The 22,986-nt window shown below is 43.7% G+C and overlaps 1 protein-coding gene across 2 annotated transcripts in view; it reads left to right on the top strand.

The window, feature by feature from the left end:
* The window catches only part of NRK (Nik related kinase), a 144,386-nt gene extending 123,748 nt beyond the window's left edge, over positions 1 to 20,638 (top strand). For both annotated transcript variants that reach the window (XM_075941116.1, XM_075941115.1), the window contains 4 exons: positions 974 to 1,123; positions 3,661 to 3,820; positions 16,604 to 16,743; positions 17,852 to 20,638. In XM_075941116.1, the coding sequence (XP_075797231.1) occupies positions 974 to 1,123; positions 3,661 to 3,820; positions 16,604 to 16,743; positions 17,852 to 17,935 (534 nt within the window). In that variant the 3' untranslated portion in view covers positions 17,936 to 20,638. The remainder of the gene's footprint in view (positions 1 to 973; positions 1,124 to 3,660; positions 3,821 to 16,603; positions 16,744 to 17,851) is intronic.
* Positions 20,639 to 22,986: the final 2,348 nt, after the last annotated feature.

Raw genomic sequence — 22,986 nt, 5'->3', positions numbered from 1 at the left:
CTTGAAGTCAATAAGAAGGAGCAGAATACAGTCAGTGCTGAGCAGTTCTGGAGATGTCAACCTAAATTAATTACATTGAGCCCAGAAATATGACTGCTGGCTACCATGCACAACTGTATAATTCAGCTTCAGGGTTACAAAATTTTCACGTATGAGAGAAGTAACATCTAAACCTTTCCTTGAACTAGAGATAATTGTGACAGAGGCTGAACAAACTTTTGGATTTCATCCAATCTGGGGGAGTAATACAAAAATAAACAGTAGAAAGTTGGCTGCAGCAGAAGTTTCCTCTGAGCCAGGAAACCACAAATGCAGATCTTTGATTAATAGAGAAATGAAACAAGAATGCTGAAGTACTGGAGGATGGCATGGCTCAGATAATGGACCAAATTTTGTTTGATTTATGCAGCAGACTGAAGTGAGATTAATCACCTGCATTAGATAAGCAGATATTAGCTATAAAGCCAAATTCTGCCCTTAGTTATAGAATCACATGGATTACAAGTATAACTGAGTAGAGAATTTGACCCTGTGTCTGGTGTAGTTATGTATTGTCAGTAAACTGGCTTTTCACAAGATACATTAGAAATAGTAATTCCTTTGTCTTCAGTATAGAATTAATATATCACTGACTGTACTAATTTATAACAACACAGGGTCAGGATATCAAGTGCTGCCTATGAATATTTTAACAGCTGCAGTATCTTTTGAGGTCTGGGTGTGTTTATCCTCACATCTTCCTCTGCTGTTGTTTTGCACTTGCAGCTTTAGGTGGGAAAAGGATAATAAGATTCCATGGTGACAAAGGAAAAAGGGCTGTAGTGTAAATGGGATAAATCATACATTTAATCATCCGGGGTTTTGAGTTTTGGTAACAATTGAAAAAGATCATAGTTGTAAATGTGTAAAACTCAGTCAGCAGTTACTGTATTCGTAATGTGCTTATAATTGTATCTGACTTTTCTCTTCCCAGTCATTCACTTCGCTTCATCACAAACCATTGTCAGTTGATCTGACAGTTGAAAATGGACAAAGATTAAAAGTGATCTATGGCTCGCTAGTGGGATTTCACGCTATCGATGTGGACTCTGGGTCTGTGTATGACCTGTACTTGCCAACTCATGTAAGATGTTACTTCCTAAAGCTGCAATCATTCAGTCGTTTCTTTATTTATTCCTGAGGGCCGTAAGTGAATGGTGATTAGATCTGGATCTAGAGAACACGTCCTAGGCTAGCTGACAAAATGTTAGTGTTCAAACATTGTAGAAGCGCCACACAGTAGGACTCTGCAGAGACAGGCCTATGATTATGGATTTCTGTGCAGGACTGGGAATGAACTACATAATGGGCCAAAACAAATCCCATTCACTTTGGAGAACTCGGATTCCAGAGCTAAACGTAATAGTCCGTGCTCCGAATTTTTTCCTCTTTTTATATGTCATGCACACCCCATTTTACAATACAGAGAAACCCGCCCCTATGGCATCTTATCTCTGGAAACCCAGCTGAATTCAGCCCAATGCCTAGGCACCCAAACAAGCAGCATCCACCAAACTATGGCAGTGCCATAATTCTACTAGCCACAGTGATGTTAAACTCATTTACATTAAAATGTAACTAATGTACGTATCGAATTGAAAATGATTTCTATTGATCCACTTGCGAAAGGCTCATGTTATTGTTTCTATATATGTGTTACAGGATGGTTTCGTTTATCAAACAGCTATAAGCTTCACTGGTTCTGGCTCCGTTCAAAGTTAACACTCGTTTATGAGTCTAAGCAGGTGTGCCTGCCCACCATATGTTTAATTTGGTGGCTAAGCATGGCAAATGATTTCTTGTCAAAGAGCTAATTAGCATAATTAGCACAGTAGATGAAATGCAAGAGAAGAGGTGAATCCTTTTCAAAGATTCATCTTTGCAACATGTGCTAGCTATAATGATGTACATCAGGAAAGAGATTTCCCAGGTGAACGCCCTGAATATGGGGCACCTGTAGAAGAGCTGTTACTCCATTTGTGTGCTCTCTCCCACCATAAGTCAGCCTGTGCTAAAAATACGTTTTCCCTTAAGAGTGTTGGGTCGGAAATAAATGTGCTGCTACTGTGGGCTGTATCTGTTGGTGTATTTTGTTATTTTAGGGACTGTCTGATAGATGATAATTATCACAAGGAGGTTTTTTAGTGTTGGCAGCACAGACTTACTTTAATCTTACAGACTGAATTGAGACACGCTTGCTTTCTGTGCCCTCTTCTCCCTGTTCCTTCTCTCTCTCGCCTCTGCTTCAATTGCTCATGAGAATACCAAGGCAACGCATTAAAATTGCTCTCCGACTCTGGATACCTGTGTTAGTCTTACGGATAGTAGTTGCGGAGACACGGACTCAAGTGGTTGGCCTGAGTGTATTCAGTTCGGCAAGTACAGCTTCCGTGCTTCTTTTCTGTTTGTCGTGGCGTTGCAGCGTGTATAAATGTATGGGGTTGAGAAAGAAAGATAAGTGTGTTATTGGCTTGTGAAAAATGATGCTGCACTTGTCTGTCCCTTCCTGTGAAAATGCTGCTTGCAAGGATATTTCATTGTTTAGTTTAAAAAAAAAAAAAAAAGACCCTGTTAGTGTTTTTAGAAATGCTTAGTTATCATTTTGTGTTTTGTCTGAAAGTACTTTCCATAAAACCCACTTCCACGGTTATATGCTTCGTATAAATCCTTCCTCACTTGGCAAGTGTGTTGGCTGTTGCGAGAGAGAATATCTGCGTCCCATACCACTGTATGAATATTTTATCGCATGCAATTTATCATTTCAGTATTGTGGGTGTAAAATGTAAACCCAATAGTATTAAAAGTAGCACTTTCTGTGTTTAAGGACAGTGCATGAGAAGCAGGGGGAAATCTTGAATATATGTTCGCGTTTAGAAAGCTCAGGTGATTCTTTCAAACTACCATAAATATTGTTCATCAGAAGTGCTAACGAATCATTTATTTAGCTCATGAGTTATGCTAGGTCGGTATTCCTTAATGCAGGGGTGAGGAAACCCGAGGTCCAGGGCCAGATGCAGGCCCCGGCTTGCCTGGATCTGGCCACTGATACTCGGGGCTCCCCCCAGCATTGGAGAGCCCAGGCTGGTGAGGAGGGTTTTTTTTTTCTCACCTGTGTGCAGCCGCCAACTGATGTTTCTGTGGGTCGTTGTCCACGACCCAAAAAAGGTTCCCCACCCCTGCCTTCATGGGAGCATTAAGTTGCTAAAACAGGGACGTCGAGTAAGTTATCTCCCATCCTCTTCTAAAATCATCTTTGAATTAAAGTACAGCTCACATTCCTTCTGTCACTTTATATGCCAACATTTCATGAACAAGGCAGTAAATCTCCTATCTAGATGCTTCTTGGTTTCTTTATACCAAGTAATGCTTGTAAATATAACGTGAAAAATTGAACAGTGACTTTTATACAAACCTAGTACAGTAATATCTAAAAGTGAGGGAAATAATAGCCCTTTTCAGAGGTTAGCTAAGAAAATATACAGCCTATCTTAAAGCGGGTATTTCCTTGCTGTGAGCTGCGAGTCTGTTCTTTTTATTGCTCTGCCAAGCTATGTAGATTGATATAGTCACTAAAATTGCAGTCCGTGTCCTGATATAAATCTTAATAAAACGTTATTTCAGATCCAAGGGACTATTCACCCACATGCCATTGTCATCCTCCCCAACACCAATGGAACGGAACTCCTACTCACCTACGAAGATGAAGGAGTTTACATTGATATATATGGGCACTTCACAAAGGAAACTGTTCTCCAGTGGGGGGAAATGCCAGCATCTGTAGGTAAGTATGAGAAACAGCACTTGTGTTGAATGCAGGACCCTGTTGTAGGCAGTCTGAGTTTCTTGTTAGGTGTGTGCCCATCTGAATGGGGTTCTAGGGCACAGTTAGCCATTTCTGGTTAAAAACGATCTCTAAAGAGCAGCCAGATGTACGTGCATTTCTGTGCATTCTTGAGCCAATCAGTAAGTATGAAATGGTCTTTGCATTTGTGTTCAGGTCATGGTGTATCAGAGGCAGCAGCGCAGGGTGGCAGGAGAAGTCAATCCGCGAAGGGAGCCAGTTTAAAAACCAGCCCCCTGCACAGACCAGCTACCTGCTACGCCGCACCGCTGCCTCTGATACAGAGGCAGCAGCATGAGGTGGCAGCAGCCCTTGTCTGTGGGGGGGCCCAAGCTCCCCATGGACAGAGGTTGGTCTGCGGGATATGGAGCAGCCTCTGCCTGGGGGACACTCAGACCCGCTGCGGACAAAGGCTGTTCTGTGGCAGCCTCCCCTGTCCCTCCCCCGCTGCCTTTGAGAGAGGCAGCAGCACATGGGGGAACAGGTGGCACTAGGAAGCACTGGTTCCTGGTTCCCCCCCCTTTGTTGCCTCTGATACAGAGGAAGCAAAGGGAGGGCAGAAGGCGTGTAGTCGAGAAGATTAACCGATAAGCCTAGACTTATCATTTAATTGTATAGTCAACTACACATTGACATCCCTACTACATAGTCAGAGTATAGGAGGATTCAGGCCTTCCAACAGGTATATTCTTGTGCCTGGTAATCACTTTAGTAGGCTACAAAGGAATAAAAACGTGCGGCTGTTTCCTATTTGCTACAAAGAAATAAAAACGTGCGGCTGTTTCCTATTTTGAATCTTCCATATCCACAGTATTTTGTATAGAAATAAACAGTGTATAGAAAGTAGAATAATTGGTCTGCAAACATAACAGCCTATCAAATTGTCCTTTATTTTTATCAGTCTCAGAGGGGTAGCCGTGTTAGTCTGTAACTGAAAAAGCTTAAAAAACAACAAATGGTTCTACAGCCCCTCAGAGATTAACAAAAAATGTAGCTGGTATCATGAGTTTTCCTGGGCACAATACACTTCTTCAGATGAATGGAGCAAGGGGTCCAGAGGTACAAATAAATAGCAGAAAAAAAGAGGCTAGGGCGGGAAAAAGAAGGGAAAAAATCTTGTCAATTAGCGTGTTGGTGTATCACCGTCCATTGAGTACAACAGATTAGATATAGCATTAGGTAGGTAGGTTGTCAGGCTACCTGTGGTTTTCATCCGGCCTCACAAATGCTAAAAAGAAGAATTACATAGAGGCCCAACTTAAATGTATACTCCAAATTAAAAAACATAGCAAGAGACCTAAAAAAGAGTCACCGTGGCTTAACCACCATGTAAAAGAAGCAGTGAGGGACAAAAAGGTATCTTTTAAGAAGTGGAAGTCCAATCCTAGTGAGATAAATAGAAAGGAACATAAACACTGTCAAATCAAGTGTAAACATGTAATAAGAAAAGCAAAAAAAGATGTTGAGGAACAGCTAGCCAAAAACTCAAAAAGAAATACCAAAATGTTTTTTAAGTACATTAGAAGCAGGAAGCCTGCTAAAAAACCTGTGGGTCCCCTAGCCAATCGAGATATAAAAGGAGCAATCAAGGACGATAAAGCCATTGCGGAGAAACTAAATGATTTCTTTGCTTCGGTCTTCACAGCCGAAGACATTAGTGAGATTCCCAAATCTGCACCGTCCTTTGTGGGTGATGAATCTGAGGAACTGTCCCAGATTGAAGTGTCATTAGAGGAGGTTTTGGAACAAATAGAAAAACTTAATGTTAACAAATCTCTGGGACTGGATGACATTCATCCAAGGGTTCTAAAAGAACTTAAATGGGAAATTGCTGAGCTATTATCTGTGGTTTGTAACCTATCCTTTAAATCGGCTTCCATACCTAATGACTGGAAAGTAACTAATGTGACATCAATATTTAAAAAGGGCTCTAGAGGCGATCCTGGCAATTACAGACCGGTAGGTCTAACTTCTGTACCAGGCAAATTAGTCGAAACAATAGTAAAGAATAAAACTGTGAGGCACGTAGAAGAACGTAATTTGTTGGACAAAAGTCAACATGGTTTCTGTATAGGGAAATCATGTCTTACTAATCTATTAGAGTTCTTTGAAGGGGTTAACAAACATGCAGACAAGGGGGATCCAGTAGATAAAGTACTTAGATTTTTCAGAAAGCCTTTGACAAGGTCCCTCACCAAAGGCTCTTGTGTAAATTACATTGTCATGGAATAAGAGGGAAGGTCCTTTCATGTACTGAGAATTGTTAAAAGACAGGAAACAAAGGGTAGGAATAAATGGTAAAGTTTCAGAATGGAGAGGGGTAACTAGTGGTGTCCCCCAAAGGTCAGTCCTGGGGCCAATCCTGTTCAACTTATTCGTGAATGATCTGGAGAAAGGGGTAAGCAATGAGGTGGTAAAGTTTGCGGATGATACCAAACTGTTCAGGATAGTCAAGACAGAAGCAGACTGTGAGGGACTCCAAGAAGATCTCACCAAACTGAGTGATTGGGCAACAAAATGGCAAATGAAATTTAATGTGGATAAGTGTAAAGTAATGCACATCTGGAAAAATAACAGCAACTATACGTACAGTATGATGGGGGCTAATTTGGCTATGACAAATCAGGAAAGAGATCTTGGAGTTATCGTGCATAATTCTCTGAAAACTTCCACACCGTGTGCAGCGGCAGTCAAAAAGGCAAATAGGATGCTAGGAATTATTAAGAAAGGGATAGAAAATAAGACCCAGAATATCTTACTGCCCCTGTATAAAACTATGGTCCTCCCACATCTTGAATACTGTGTACAGATGTGGTCTCCTCACCTCAAAAAGATATTTTGGCCTTAGAAAGGGTTCAGAAAAGGGCAACTAAAATGATTAGGGGTTTGGAACGGGTCCCATATGAAGAGAGGTTAAAATGACTGGGACATTTCAGTTTAGAAAAGAGGAGACTGAGGGGGGATATGATAGAGGTCTATAAAATCATGAGTGGTGTGGAGAGGGCGGATAAAGAAAAGTTATTTATTAGTTCCCATAATAGAAGAACTAGAGGACACCAAATGAAATTAATGGGTAGCAGGTTTAAAACTAATAAAAGAAAGTTCTTCTTCACACAGTGTGTAGTCAACCTGTGGAACTCCTTGCCAGAGGAGGCTGTGAAGGCTAGGACTATAACAGAGTTTAAAGAGAAGCTAGATAATTTCATGGAGGTTAGGTCCATAAAAGGCTATTAGCCAGGGGATAGAAATGGTGTCCCTGGCCTCTGTTTGTCAGAGGCTGGAGAAGGATGGCAGGAGACAAATCACTTGATCGTTATCTTTGGTCCACCCTCTCTGGGGCACCTGGTGCTGGCCACTGTCAGGCTACTGGGCTAGATGGACCTTTGGTCTGACCCAGTACGGCCGTTCTTACGTTCTTATGGTTATTTTTCAACAGGACAGTTTTTTGTCTCATAGGTTTCCAGTTATTAAAATTGTAGCCAGGTCCGTCCTTAGGATTTATGGCATCCCACACAGTACAGGTTGTACCTCCCTAAACCGGGACTCTCTGGTTCATTGCTGGACCATGAATGTTCCTGGACCAGGGATCCCAGGAGCAGGGAGGCCAGTGATGAATAGGGGGCTCGGGCAACATGGGGAGCAAGCACCAGAGGGCTGAGGTGACACGGGGAATCCTGCAATGCGGCCAAGAGCCCCGCGGCAGGGAGCCCACCAGCGGAGGGAGCTCCGGTGGTGCAGCCAGGAATGCGGCAGGAGCTTAGGCAGCTCAAGGAGCCCTGTGGCGGGGGGCTCAGGCAGTGCAGCTGGCAGTCCCAGCCAGAGGGATCCAGCCAGGGCCAGTAGAACAGCTGGCTGGGGCCAGAAGTAGAGTCAGCAGGTGCCTGGAAGGCTGGTGACCTCTCCTGGTCTGGCAAACTTCCTTGTTCGGGACCAGCTGGGTCCCAAGGGTGCCAGACCACGGAGGTCCAATCTGTACTATTAAATGGGTTCCCCTATGCCCGATGGCAGCCAGAGGCAGGGCACAATGATTTTTAGAGCTGCAGTTTTATAATCTTCAACACACTAATGAAATATTTTTAGAAACGAATTTTAAACGAAGGTTCTGTGGGACTCACGCAGTAATTTCAGAAACTGACATTGGCCAGGCCTGTGAAATGGCTTCATTACCGCTTGAATGGCGCTTCCACGGGTTAGCTGTTCTGTTAATAGCTCTGGCAGACTTCCAACTAGATCCTGTCTGGAGGAAGCAGTGCCACAGAACAGGGGTAAGAAGAGGCAGGTGGGTGGACAGTAAGATCCTGTGGTGCCCCAAATATTCGGGTGCCCTACACAACTGGGTCAGAACAACTCTGATTGTAACTAAGAACAAAGAAAACCTGCATCTGGCAGGTTTCTGCATTTGTAAATTTCACCTGATGGACTCTATTTCTGTGAATTCTTAAACTTTATTTTTTTTTAACCGTCACAAGCACGTGAAAGCAAAACTGACCTAATTCTTTTTTTTCATTTATACTGGAGTGACTCTGGAGTTCCTCCGTTAAGTCAGTAGAATGACACCAGAGGCCCATCTTTCTAGAGGACTTCCAGTCCAACCACCCTAGAGAGAATGAGGCCCATCTCTGTCATGAACTCAGATACCGGCATGGTCCCATATTCACTGCACTGCCATCCTCGCCACTCTAAGAATCATTGTAAGAATAGGTTCACTGTTGTATGTACTAAGGCCACGTCTACACTAAAGTCAGGTCGAGTCAGCTACATTGCTTCAGGGTGAAAAATTCCACCTAGTTAAACCAACCCAGCCCCTAGTGTGGCCAGCGCTTGGTCAATGGAAGAATTCTTCTGTCGACCAAGCTGCCACCTCAGGGTGAGAAGAAATAACTACAGTGACCAGAGAACCACTTACTTCACTGGAGGAAGTACCTATGTCAGGGGTGGGAAACCTCAGGCCCGGGGGCCCGATACAGCCCCCCACTTACCAGGATCTGGCTCCCGAGGCTCTGCCCCTCCCCCCAGCATTGGGGAGCCTATGCTGGTGCACTGTCTCTCTGTGGGGATAGAGACCACAAAATCTACTAGGCTGGGCCCCCTTGGCGCTGGTGTGTGAAGACAATGGGCGGAGAACGTCTTTCTCCTGCATTTGGGGGCCATGTCGGGTTTTTTGTTTCTCACTTGTGTGTGGCCCCTCACTGATTTTTCTGTGGGTCAGCGGCCCCCAACCCAAAAAAGGTTCCTCACCCTACATGGAAGCTCTGCAGCTGCAGCATTTCTAGTGGCGCCATAGCTTTAGGCTTGGTCCACATTTATATCTGCATAGCTGTGTCAGTCAGGGGTATGAAAAACCCGTATGCCTAACCAACATCGCTATGCCAACTCCTACCCCCAGGTCCTCTGACAGCAATTCTGGGACGCCAGGCAGAAATCAATGGGCCCTCTGCCCCTCACTCCCTCACCTGGGGTCACAAACACCCCCCTTTCACCTGGAGAAGCCCTAAGCACCCCCTGCCAGTCTCCCACCTGCTCAGATGAGCCTCAGGACGGCTGCACTGCACCGACCCAGCCTGACTACTCTGGGAAAAGCCATAGCAGCACCACTTGATTCAAAGATGCGTTTGATATGTCCCTTGCAGGTTCCGGGGCCCCGTAACCCCACCTCAGAACCTGCGTGTGGCATGTCTGAACTGTCTTTGGATCAAAAGACGCTTTCCCCAGAGCAGGTAGAGATACCGTGACAACGGCTGGGGCCCCCCGGCCCTATGAAATCACCCAGGCTCCTGAGCAATTTCCACCCCACCGCCGGCAGCCTGCCCACCCCAGTGTAGACACAGCTATACCAACAGATTAAGTATTGTATGTTCCTTCTCCTCTGACAAGTAGCATCCTCTTCCATTTCCAACTCCACTATTAAGCTGCAGGGTAAAATTAAAACACATCAAGTGTGTCCTCCTCTGTGCTGGATTAATGTGTAATGCCTTAGGACACACTGAGCCTTTACATCCCACGCTCTAATGTTAATAGCCCGGTATGAAACGATCACTGACAAAAGACCCATCATGCAGTATGGAGAGGAAGAGAAAAAGTTCTGTCTGGGAGCATTGACTCTAATTGGAAGCAGAATTGCGAAATGGATTGGAGATGAGATGCATTGGAAAGTACTAGCCTGAATAGGAGCAGCATGTTCTAAAGAAGGGCCTTGCGTTACAGCTTAAAAAGCCAGCTTAATGTTTTCTCCAAAGTAACAGTGGTGCATATATGATCAGCTTAAATATTTAAGCCCTCTTTTCTTCTCCTATGAATGCTCCACTGCTTTGCACTCATATTTCTCCCTTTGGGAAGCAACAGAATTTTAAAACTGGCTTCGTTTACCTTCCTGTGGTGCCAGACGTTTTCCTGGATCTTGTCTCGAATGGTTTTTAAAGCCTGGACGAACTTGCAGCTATTATGAGATTGTCTGATCGTGTTATTCTAATGTGTGGTAAGAGCCAACAGAGTGTCAGGCTCTGTTCAAGACATAGTCCTTGTCCCAGGGTGTTCCTTTCAGAACACGATCAAAGATCAGCCCATAACAGAGGGAGCCCTGCAGGCAGATACACAAAGTGATGTATAAGGAGCTATGGGATTTGTTACCTTTAGCTTCAGAAAAATAGTTGCAGTAAGGTTTGCGTGTGTGACGACTCTTACGACCGGCTCTGAAATGTGGAGTTTCTGACCTAGCACATCAGTAGTCAGCTACAAGAATATTCCCCTTTAATCCAGAGTTAGCCGGAGATTTTCAGAGGCATGAAGAACAGTCCGTGGGAATTATGTGCAGTCGGGATTTCAAGCACAATCCTCTAAGGGTGTAAATGGAAGTCAGCAGAGCTAAACAGGTGGACACTAGCTTCATGCTAGTGACATGGCAGCTGAGGTTTCTTCAGGATGCCCTGCTGTGCACTAGAGCAGGGGTGCGCTGCCTTTTTCCTCCCATGGATAGCATCGTCAGAGAGAGCATGCCTGGTGGCTATTCCCCTTCCCACAGAACCACGTCCCCACCCCTTCCCAACCACACAGCATCCTTTGGGTGTCTTTGGAACCACTTACACGCATAAAGTGATGGCAGGAAAGTATTTGAATGGAGTTTTAACTCCTTTTAATGGAGCTTAACAGCTGGGAACACGGAGGAGAAGACAGCTTTGTGGGACTGGGGAGAGTTCAGTGGAGGGCAACAAAAATGATGAGGGGGCTGGAGCACATGACCTATGAGGAGAGGCTGAGGGATTTGGGTTTGTTTAGTCTGCAGAAGAGACGAGTGAGGGGGGATTTGATAGTAGCCTTCAACTCCCTGAAGGGAGGTTCCAAAGAGGATGGAGAGAGGCTGTTCTCAGTGGTGACAGATGCAGAACAAGGAGCAATGGTCTCAAGTTGCAGTGGGGGAGGTCTAGCTTGGATCTTAGGAAAAACTGTTTCCCTAGGTGGGTGGGGAAGCACTGGGATGGGTTCCCTAGGGAGGTGTGGAATCTCCATCCCTAAAGGTTTTTAAGTCCTGGCTTGCCTGTTGGGTTGGTCCTTCTTTTTGAGCAGGAGGTTGGACTCGATGACCTCCTGAGGTCTCTTCCAACCCCTAGGATTCTGTGACTAACCAGCTCTCCACAGATCACCACCAAGGGCTCTGCAGACAAACAGGGAATTTTATCCTTGGAAGGAAGGCATTCTCTCTTCCCCTCCCGCTGGCAGGGGCTCGGTCACCAGCCTCCAAAGAGTCCTCTCAGTCAAATGTAGGCCACCGCACTTCCAGTATTATTTCTACGCCACAGTCTGCAGGACTCTTGCCTATCCCAGCACAGAGAGCAGAAATTAACAATCATATCAAAATTGGGGGGGGAGGGCCTTTGAAGAGCCCCATTCAGTATTTTCTTTCAAGTGTGCGTTTCCCACCAGTGCTCACTCATATTCTTACTCCTTTGAAATTCTTGGCTTATGCCAAAAGCACTGAAATATTATGAGAAGCGGCTCAGGTCACCATATTTCTTGCTTAGACAAACCTCGGAGGAACTTGCAAGAGATCCTGTTCCCTTGACACTTCAACACTCAGCCAATTGCTGTTTTGACAGCAATCTGTATCAAGTGTACCGAAGATTTTCTTGTTATGAATTTCGACCTCATTTTTCATAGGTGAAAGGCTGGGGTGTTAACTCAGGGTTTAGTTATCCATCACTTCCTTTGATTGTTAATATATGTTGTCATTATTTAACAAAATTATTTTGGATGCTAAACTTCCCTGGTCTATTAGAATATCTTAAGTGATTGAGAAAGGTGGCAAATACTTGTGATATAATTGACAGATCTAGGGCAGGAAAACTAAAAATAGCACCCTCTTGTAGGCTTTAAGGTGGCACCTGTGTGGCCAATCCATTAATCATAAATTGGAACGAGGAAACTCAAATCCAGTGGGAAATTAAATAGAGAGTAATTCTACAATTTTAATTAGTGAGATTTCAGATATGTAGGGCTACACACAAATAGAGCTGTTGTGTTTTCTTTGTTATACCATACGATTTTTAAAAAGGCGTAAGAAATGTCAAGTTAATAAGATTTAGGGTACTTTTGTCCTTTTTGTATGCATAAAAATTATTAAAAGCATGAATTTGGGGAGCTGTTTTGGATGTCCTTTACTAGGTGCATTTAGGAAGCAGAAATGACAATTGATGCGGAGTAATGGAGCACTCTAGCCAAAGCATTTTATAATGACGTTCCTCTGTCAACACACTGGATTGGTGTTGAAATAACTGCAGCCTGGTTCATGCAAAGTAGTAGTCTTCCTATATCAGAATGATTCTAAATGTCCTTAAAAACTTCTGCTTGGATCTCACCTGCAGCTTGTTTCTGTATCCTTAGTGCATCCACAAAATTACCTGAGTTTTATTTATATACACATACACTCAAGTATTGATTGAGGAATACGCAGCTACTGTACGCCTAGAAGCTTGGAACATAGATATTTACAATTTTTTAAAATCTTATATAAAACCCACAAAGTTCTGTGTAACTAGGTCTTGGTAGGGACATGCTGCATTTCAGAGCAGGGACATCTTAACCCATCCAGTGCAGCCTAACCAAGACACAAGTTTGCTCACATGAACAATGTGGGACAGATGGGAGTTTCTGGTGACGCTACAAAAGCTTTTTCTCTGGGTAATTTCATAGCACCAGTTTTCTTGGTCTAATGAAAGAATATTTCATAGGAGGAAGAGGCTGTTCTGCATGTTAGGTATCTAGAGCATAAATAATGTGTTTTTCACCTTGGAAATGCCTACGTACACTGACTTCAGAGCTTTCAGGAGGGCTTTCCTTCGAACTGCCTCATTTAAACTCCCATTGGAGTTACTCCTTGGGCACTGTGCTAACTTCCATGCTATTTTCCAGGTGTTAAGGGACTATTAGGGCAGGCTTCCACAGCACTGTACAAATGAGTATATGCCACATTTGTAAAAGGAAACATGCAGTAACCCCCCCAGTCCCTCCCAAAAAAACCCAACCCTGCTCAGCTATCATTAGCTACAGTTTTATAGTCTTTCCTCTGGCACCGGAGGCAGAATTTGCCACCCTTGTTTGCAGTGGGTTTAACTTTTTAATTATTTCTAAATTCTGTCCTCAAGTCATAATCCTTGTAGCTGCAAACAGAATTTGGGATACAGTAGTAAATTGGTGGCAGATAAATGGGTAACATGTAATTCTAAAACATATCTGACTGTATCATTTGTAGCCATTTAAATGTAACAGGCAATGTCCTATGCCCCTAATAGGGCAAATTACTTCCCATCCGAAATGTAGAGTCTTAGGGTATGTCTGCACTGCAGAGTTTTTCCGGAAAAATGGCCTTTTTTCTGGAAAAACAATACTTACGTCCACACCCCTATTGCATTCTTTCGACACAAAGTTGAAAGAATGGAGGAGATTTTCCGACAGTGGGAAACCTCGTTCTACAAGGAAGAAGTATTTTTCCTAAAAAGCTTTTTTGAAAGAGAGTGTTTTTTCTAAAGAAGAGGCCTCCAGGAAAAAGCACAGGTGCTCTGTTGGCTACTCCATCCACAATGCCTTGGCCTCAGTGTGGTGAAGTCGCCAGGGAGAAGAGGGTGCGATGGAATATCACTGGTACCCAATCAGTTATTAGTGGCTCCCAAAATTTACAGCTAGTCTCAACTGTCCCCTCTGATCATGCTGCACAGTTTGCAGAAAAGGACCTGGGGATTACAGTGGATGAAAAGCTGGAGATGAGTCAACAGTGTGCCCTTGTAGCCAAAAGGACTATTGGCATATTGGGGTGCATTAGGAGGAGCATTGCCAGCAGGTCTAGAGAAGTGATTATTCCCCTTTATTGGGTACTGGTGAGGCCACATCCAGTTCTGGGCCTCCCCCTATAGAAAGCATGTGGACACATTGGAGAGGGTCCAGCGGAGGGCAACCAAAATGATTAGTGGGCACATGACCTACAGGGAGAGGCTGAAGGATTTGGGCTTATTTAGTCTGCAGAAGAGAAGAGGTAGGGGGGATTTGATAGTACCCGTCACCCTCCTGAAGGGCGGTTCCAGAGAGGATGGAGAGAGGCTGTTCTCGGTAGTGACAGATGGCAGAAAAAGGAGCAATGGTCTCAAGTTGCAGTGCGGGAGGTCTAGGTTGGAGATTAGGAAAAGCTATTTCCCTAGGAGGGTGGTGAAACACTGGGATGGGTTCCCTAGGGAAGTGGTAGAATCTCCGTTCCTGGAGGTTTTTAAATTCCAGCTTGACAGAGCCCTGGCTGGGGTGATTTAGTTAGGTTGGTCCTGCTTTGGGCAGGGGGCTGGACTTGATGACTCCTGAGGCCTCTTCCAGCCCTGGGATTCTAGGATTTTATGTCGTGTTGTAAGCTGAGCAGGTTTTTCCTTTGTGTGGTCCGTTTTTACCCTTTCTCCCTAATATCCATTAAAACATGAAGGGCCTGGTGAAATGCTTCATACTGAGGTATGCTACGTGGCTTCATGCCTATCTTTTACCACCAGTGTCAATAGATTTGGGGTGAAATCCAGGTCATACTGAAGTTAGTAGGGATTAGCAAGGGCTGCTGTGGCGTTCTGCTTCTGCACTGCTCCCGCCGCCACAGTAAGTGTGGGCTAAGCAACGTACGGGGGACTGTCCCATCCATAGGGTGTTTGGGATGGCCACCCCCCCAAAAAGCATGTGGACCTGGGGTAGTTGCCCCACACTGCCCTATGGAAGGGACAGCTATGCACACACTTCCCCTGGACCAAAGCCATGTGCTAGCAGTGGCACAGAGCTAGCAGCTAAAAGCCACTCTAGCCCCACTGTGCTGCCGGTGGTGGCAGCAGGTAGACTCACGGGGGGCTTTAAATTGCTTGGGGGCAGCAGGTAGGGCCACGGGACACATGGAGGGGGTGGGCTGTAGCAGGGAAGCGCAGGGTGGGACGAGCACGCGGAGACCCCTGTCACTTCGGAGCCCTGCTAGAGAGGGTGCCTGCTGGCCTGCTAGGAGGATTTGAGGACTGGCACTGGCCCTGAGGTAAATTGAATTTGGGATCCCTGGGTTAAATCCTCAAATGGGAATTAGGTGTCTACACGTCTTGCAGGATCTGGGCCTAGGAGGTTTGCCAGTGACTTCCCTGGGTCAGATGCTTTATCCTCCGGAGCAACACTTATTTGCCGCATAGTGCCTAATCACCATGGCCCAAGTGACCGTAGTAATCTAAGTGCCATGTAAGATGGGCCTATAATACACAGCACAAGCACGACTACCCCGTCTTTCCAAAAAATGCCATGTTCACTTGAACGTATTTGTAGAAGTCCAAACCTGATGGGTTTTATTTTCAATGAAGCTTTGCTACAACTGGCTGTTACTAAGACCCTTTGTGTAATGAAAGTAATTAGAGTGAATGACCAATTTGCTCCGAGGCAGAGCCTGATCTCATTCACACCAGTGTCTATTCGGAGAAAGTCAGAGGCGCTCAGATGGACGGCCATGTTACTGAAGTCAGAATCTAGCACTCAGCGGTTAAGTGGCTGTCCCACGCACAGGATCCTTCCCCGGCATTCTAGCATGCATTTTAATCTCCGTAGTACACATTAGGCTGAAGTGCTGTTTAATCTTTCAGGTGAACGCAAATGGGACCAGGGGGCGGGGCGGGAGAACTATTCAAAACCTATTGGGGTAGTATTGAATGCAGAGTGACTTCCTTCGTGACAGAGTGAGGCAGCCATAAAGGGCAGTGGAATAGCAGGAGTCGGGTCAGAACTGTATAAACACATGGACGATTAAAGACAGAGAGCGAAGCAGGTGCCAATTCTGCTGAAGTGCCAAGGTTGTAGGGCAGCTGTACAGCCTAGTGTTCCTTGTCTGGCTGCTGGGTTGAGCGGGGAGGTTCGCTATGGCTCGCAAATGCCCTTTACTCGTCACCATTGCAAAGCCTGTTTTATTCAGGCTTTGCTTGCAAGACCGGGATTTAACACTTGAAGAGGTATTTGTTGTACAGTATTTCTGTGTAGGGTTGTTTGGGTGAATGGGATTTCCTATTCTGAATAGATACAAGCTCCATGGATTCCACGGACACTTGAGTACGGTGTGTGTCTGGAGTATGATCCGTTATACAATCTCTATGTTAACAGGAAGCATGGAGCTACCAATTTACTACTAACAGATGAACTTCAGAGTTCCTAATTATCAATTCTGACTCTCTTTTTTGTTTATTTGTGTAGCTTATCTTCAGTCCAACCAAGTCATGGGTTGGGGAGAGAAGGCCATCGAACTGCGCTCTGTGGAAGCAGGAAATTTGGAAGGTGTATTTATGCACAAAAAAGCCCAGAAGCTAAAATTTCTATGTGAAAGAAATGACAAGGTACACACATGACTCAACGACAGTGGTTTAATGAATACGATTTAACCGTTGAATAAGAAAAAAAGATGAGGCCACTTCATTTTTATCTAGTATTCTATTATACTACATACTACTTGCTTTGGCATAATCACTTAATTAAAAGGAGACTTTGGCACTTGTGCCACAAACTGCCCTTTGGGAGAGGAATCCTGTGTCATCCCAGAGCCACACTGATGACTGCCAGATCCTAGCCACCTTTTCCACGTGCTTTGTGCTGGCTGCAGATGGTAAATCAGTGTAACTAGTCTGCTGGGGAATCCCCCAGGGGTCTGGCTTCTGCTCAGAGAGTATGTTGGGGGTGTGGCTCTGTGCTCCAATAATCCCTGGCTACAAAAGTCCCTGAAGAACTGTCACCATCAGGTACGGTTTAGAGCAGCCCTGGTCAATATCTCACGTACCAATACTGGAGATGGCACCGATAGCTGCTCAGTTAGATGTGGTGCATTTGCTTAGTTATTATGGTAATGCTTGGTAAATGTTCACCGTATTTAAAATACAGGAACCAGAAACTGCTTAGTTTAACTCAGGGCTTCTCAATGTGGGACCCCAACGTGAGTCGTGACCCACGCCACCAGGGCTGGCATTAGACTTGCTGAAGTCCGAGGAGGAAGCTAAAGCCCAAGGACTTTGCCCCTAGGTGGCAGGGCTCATGTTACAGCCTGCACCCCTCTAGCCAGGACTGAAACCCTCAAGCTTTTCCCTCTGCCCCCGACGGCAGGACCCAAGCTTTGGCTCTGCCCTCCTTTTCCACTGGGATAGTGTCTCTCGGGCTTCAGTGTCGTAACTTTTGTTTTCAGGAGGGAGTTGTGGTGCACTGAAGTTTGATAAACCCTCAATTAACGAAGTGTTTGGAAACGTGCTCTGATTTCTTTTTTGGTAGAAAATGTATATGCTAGAAACTGTGGCCAGAATGTATCCTTGCAAGCCATAACACTTCATTTTCCTAAGAAAATGTTACCGATGGGATTAAAATTGAATTGTGATTTATATTTTGGACTGTATTTCTCTCAGCTTTCAAATATTCTCATACATGTAAACTGACAGTGGCCTGTTCTTTTTCCTTTTCAAGGTATTCTTTGCATCTGTACAATCTGGGGGCAGCAGTCAAATTTACTTTATGACACTTGGACAAAATGTTCTATTCAACTGGTAAATCACATCAGAATGAAAGATGCTTTGAAGGTTCCCACTAGATACGAGCAGTGTAAAATGCTGGAAGGTTATACACCTGAATTTGCACTTTTTACCTACAAAAATCTGGTCATTATTAATTTATCAAAATTCATATTCCTTCAGTTGTGGAAGAATTTTATTCTCTTATCAAACTATTGCATATATGCTTAGTTCCATCTTCTAAAAACATGGTGCAAAGCAAGACTGAATTCCATAGCAAAAGAGCCATTGTCATCGAAAATGTAGCCAATATAACTAATTCCTTGTACTCTGAAAAGTGTACAGTTTCTTTTGCACAAACATTGTAATTTTATTCTTTTGAACTTGAGTATTTCTCTATGGATAGCAATATCTATATGTAGATTTATAGTATAAAGTACACAAATATGTTATGTGCTGCAATTCCTCTAGTTTTCAATTATTTTTGCTTTTCTCTTTCAATCATTTTACCCAGAGGCAATTATCCAAGTCCGAGAGCCAGTGAAACACCAACTATTCACAAAGGGGCTTAATGCAGACTTTATTGGTTAGGGACTGATACTGACCTGTAAGGCATGGATGTGCATCGCTGTAGAGTTGGTAGAGTCGGCTAGTGTACGCATAGGCACCAGTACAATAATGGAGTTTACAAATGCATAATGCTAACTCCTTATATGCCTCCGGACAAGATTGAGCCATAGACACAGTTACTGTAGAATATATTTGTAAAATATTTTAAATAGCAATTTGTCCAAACATATATACACCTGAAGCATTATGAGCCTGATCGTGTTCTACTCACACAAGTAGCCTTTACTCATGGAAGTTGATTTCCTTTAGACCGTCCATATATAAATATATATATAAGGGTATAGAATCAGGGGCTCTGTCTTTGCATGATACCCCATCAGGCTTACATTTGTTGGCTTGTAAATATGGTCTTTCCAAATCGGATGTCATGGTTAACAAAAGAATTGTTAATATAGCTATAAAATATCCACAGAACCAATTTATTATAAATAGAAGAAAGGCTTAATTTCAGACCCCCTATTCTAGATACTTTGTAATAAATCCGCACCCATTAGTAGCGTTTGAGTGTTTCTATAATACAATGCTGTTCTCAGGGGCTTAGTATCATAGACATGACAGGGTTGAATTTTAAAGGTTAAATGCACAATCGTTATGTAGCTAATGTTTGTGCAGTGCTTTGGAAATGTAAAAGTGCTAAATATGACGACATATAATAATACACTTAATGCACGAGATCTCAGTCCAAAACTGAGACACAGTTTAGACCAAACGATGTGTAAAAAAGAAATATCATTAACTACAGTATTTTAAAACGGTTACTGTTTCTAACTTGAAATGTGTGGGACTGGAAGGGGAAGTGGCGTTCAAATATCTAGTCTTCTACCTCTACGATGATGACTGAAAATGGACCCAGATAGAGAGCAAATGAAAGATGATTTCTTTGAAATTAAGTTAGTGGTCTTGGGGCCAGGGTTTCACATAGCACCCCCTTGTGATGAGCTCTCAGGCCTAGAACTAAATGGGTGGCATGGAGGCTGGTCACCTCACTCCTCTCCTGAGGATGAGCCTGGGAGGTATGCAGACAGGGTAGCACTGGCAATGCATGCACTGCTCTCTGCAAGTTCTTTGACTAACTGGAGGACTGCAGTCTCCGTGGCTATCAGTCCAGCATATTTCATAAGGATTAGTTCTTCTCACATTGTATAATGCAGTTTTTAAAATGTAAATATTCCCTTCTCAAATATGCAAGTATTTATTTACAACAGCATTTAAAACTAAGGCCGTGCTGAAGATGAGTGGCCATTTGCACACCAGAAAGGCCAACTTTGTGCCCAAATTTAGGCTCTTTTCCACAGTGGGTTGGGATTGCCATGCCCAGGCAAACCTCCATTTAAATCAGCGAGTCTCTGTGCAGCCACATGACTCCACTATCTGCTATCAATTGCAGGGTTGAGGCCGTAACTAATTGCAAAATTGCCCCCCCCCCAAAAAAAGTCCTGGGTTTCTGTGCTACTGAACATTGGGCTCCTTTTGCTCAGCTTTCAAAAAATAAAGAAAAAGAGAAAAAGTTGCAAGTTAATATATAAAGCTAATAGGCCAGCAATGAACCAAAAATGTAATTTACTTTTCATTTTCTTCTGAAAAGCGGAAATGCTGTGAAGAAAGGACAGATTTCATTATGTATCCCGCGGGTGTGCAAAGCCTGCTATCAAAATGCTCTTGCTCTCGCACAAATCAGTGATCCGGGCTGCCCAGTATACTTCAAAATGTGTGCTGATCATATCCGCCTCTGCATTACATGGGAGGCATGTGATTTCTTAACATCTTGGTGCCAAGAGCTAGAAGGAAGGTTTTCTTGACCGCCAGGCACTAATTCAAAAGAGTATAGCACATAACAGTGGGAGCTTGGAACATCCCCGTACCATGACATTAAAGAAGCAAATGTGATTAAACTTTTTTCATATTTATCGTAACAGAAAAATATGACAGTAAGTTGACAGTTTGTAAAACTGTTTAGAGCTGTCCCAAAAAAGAAAAGGTTGAGCTTCTGAGACAGAGAAAGCCTATGGCTACATTAAGGCTACGTCTACACTGGCCCCTTCTTCGGAAGGGGCATGCTAATTTTGAAAGTGGGAATAGGGAAATCTGCGGGGGATTTAAATATCCCCCGCGGGATTTAAATAAACATGGCCGCCGCTTTTTTTCCGGCTTTGGGAAAAGCTGGAAAAAAGCATCTAGACTGGCCCGATCCTCCGGAATAAAGCCCTATTCCGGAGGATCTCTTATTCCTACTTCAAAGTAGGACATGGGAGGCATAAGAAATCATGCCCCTTCAAAGTAGGAATAAGAGATCCTCTGGAATACGGCTTTATTCCGGAGGATCAGGCCAGTCTAGACGCTTTTTTCCAGCTTTTCCCAAAGCCAGAAAAAAAGCGGCGGCCATGTTTATTTAAATCCTGCGGGGGATATTTAAATCCCCCGCGGATTTCCCTATTCCCACTTTCAAAATTAGCATGCCCCTTCCGAAGAAGGGGCCAGTGTAGACGTTGCCCTTGTGTTTTAGCTCACATTTTGTCTCCATTTCATTAGTTTCAGTTCCTCTATATGTGGTAGAAGACGTTAACAGCCGGGTTCTCCTTTCCTGAGTTGCACCAGTATCAACATGGAGGAAATCTGCCTGTAACAGAGAAATCTTTTGAGAGATTTAAAGTTAGAATTCCAATAAATAATGAGAGCTGTGTACAGCATGAGGGAATGTAGGTGTAAGAGGCGTAAGAAATGATTAAAAGGGCTGAAGAGGATAGAGAGTGGAAGTGTCCAGAGCCTTAATTGAAGAATGAAGAAAGGAAAGTAGCTGAAGAAAGTGAATAGAAAGTAGCTGGAGAGGAAATAGAAGATGTCTAGAAAAGTGGCTAAAATATGAGTAGGACCCTACCAAATTCACAGCCATGAAAAATGCATCATGGGCCATGAAATCCAGTCTCCCACTGTGAACTCTGGTCTTTTCTGTGATTTCTGCCCATACTACATAGATTTCACAGGAGAGACCAACATTTCTCAAATTGGGGGGCTGCACCCAAAAGGGAGGGGAGGGGAGAGATCAAAAGGTTACTTGCCATTCTTACTTTTATGCTGCCTTCAGAGCGGGGCGGCTGGAGAGTGGCAGCTATTGGAGGGGTGCCCATCTGTGGAGGTAGCACTACCACTAGCAGTGCAGAAGCAAGGGTGGCAGTACCATACCATGCTCTCCTTACTTCTGCCCTGCTGCTGGCAGGGGCTCTGCCTTAAGAGATGGGCTCCTGGCCAGCAGTTGCCACTCTCCAGCTGCTCAGCTCTGACGGCAGTGCTGCCATAAGCACCAGTGCAGAAGGAAGGGTAGTAGTACTACAAGCCCCCCACAATAACCCTGAGATCTCCCCCAACTCCTTTTTGAGTCAGGACCCCTGCAATTACAACACTGTGACATTTGAGATTTAAACAGTATGATTTTTAAAATAATGATCATGAAATTGACCGAAATGGACCATGAATTTGGTAGGGCCCTAAAATATGAGGGTTTGGAGAGGTTTGATTTTTGTTAAGGATAGAGGAGTAGAGTGTCTAAGAGGTCATGAGAGATCTACCATGGCTTCCAGGGTTTATTTGGAGGGAAATAATGAAAAACTGCTGAAGCTCAAAGCAAATAAGATTTAGGAGATGAAGAGACAAGCTAGACTCAAAGTAATTTTAATGCCATTAATTTAACTATGCAGAATGAATCTGTTAGTCTCAGTTTGTTGGAAATTGTGAATTTTGTTTCCAACTTCATTTAGTCATTTGGTTTATTTTATTAATTATAGTCTTAAAACCAAGGAAGTGAGCTGTTAGTTTATGTTTCTTTTATGTAATCATTTTGTTATGAATAAATACAGTAGCGAGAGATACCCAACACATTAAGGAAGAATCCATGTGCCACTGATTCTAGCTGTGTAATCAGTTTTCTTATGACAGATAGGGTGGCCAGTATTCATATTTGCATAGACATCTGAGCTAATGTGCCACCAAGACACTATTACATAAGGCTACATTTGTTTTAGAAATTTTAAACTATACTCTTCAATTTACACCCTGACTCATGGCTTTAAAAGCTGGGAACAACCAAGCTGACTATGTACTGTACATTGTGTATGTGGGTTTTTTCTTCTTTGTTATCTGATGTTAATTGTACAGTTGAAAAAGCAATAATAAAACAGTAAATTGAAAAACAAAGCGTGACTGAAGTTCTGTTATGTTGGTGTAAACTAATATAAAAACGTGTCAAAGCATTTCTTTCTAGAGGTATATAAATATAAAAAGAGATTGAAAGAGGGATAGTTCTGTGTGTATGCATCTGCCTACAGAAATAAAGGGAAATCAGTGTTTTACATTTAGCTTGCAATGGAAAAAGATACTTGGGCAATTAAGTGAGAGCCTAGACTACACAGAATTTTGGTAAGTGACACTTTGCACCATGCTATATGCCATTAATCAGCTATACAAACT

The sequence above is a fragment of the Pelodiscus sinensis genome, chromosome 13 (genome assembly GCF_049634645.1).
Source record: "Pelodiscus sinensis isolate JC-2024 chromosome 13, ASM4963464v1, whole genome shotgun sequence".
NCBI classification, from domain to species: domain Eukaryota; kingdom Metazoa; phylum Chordata; order Testudines; family Trionychidae; genus Pelodiscus; species Pelodiscus sinensis.
This window is presented reverse-complemented; position numbering and strand designations above follow the sequence as displayed.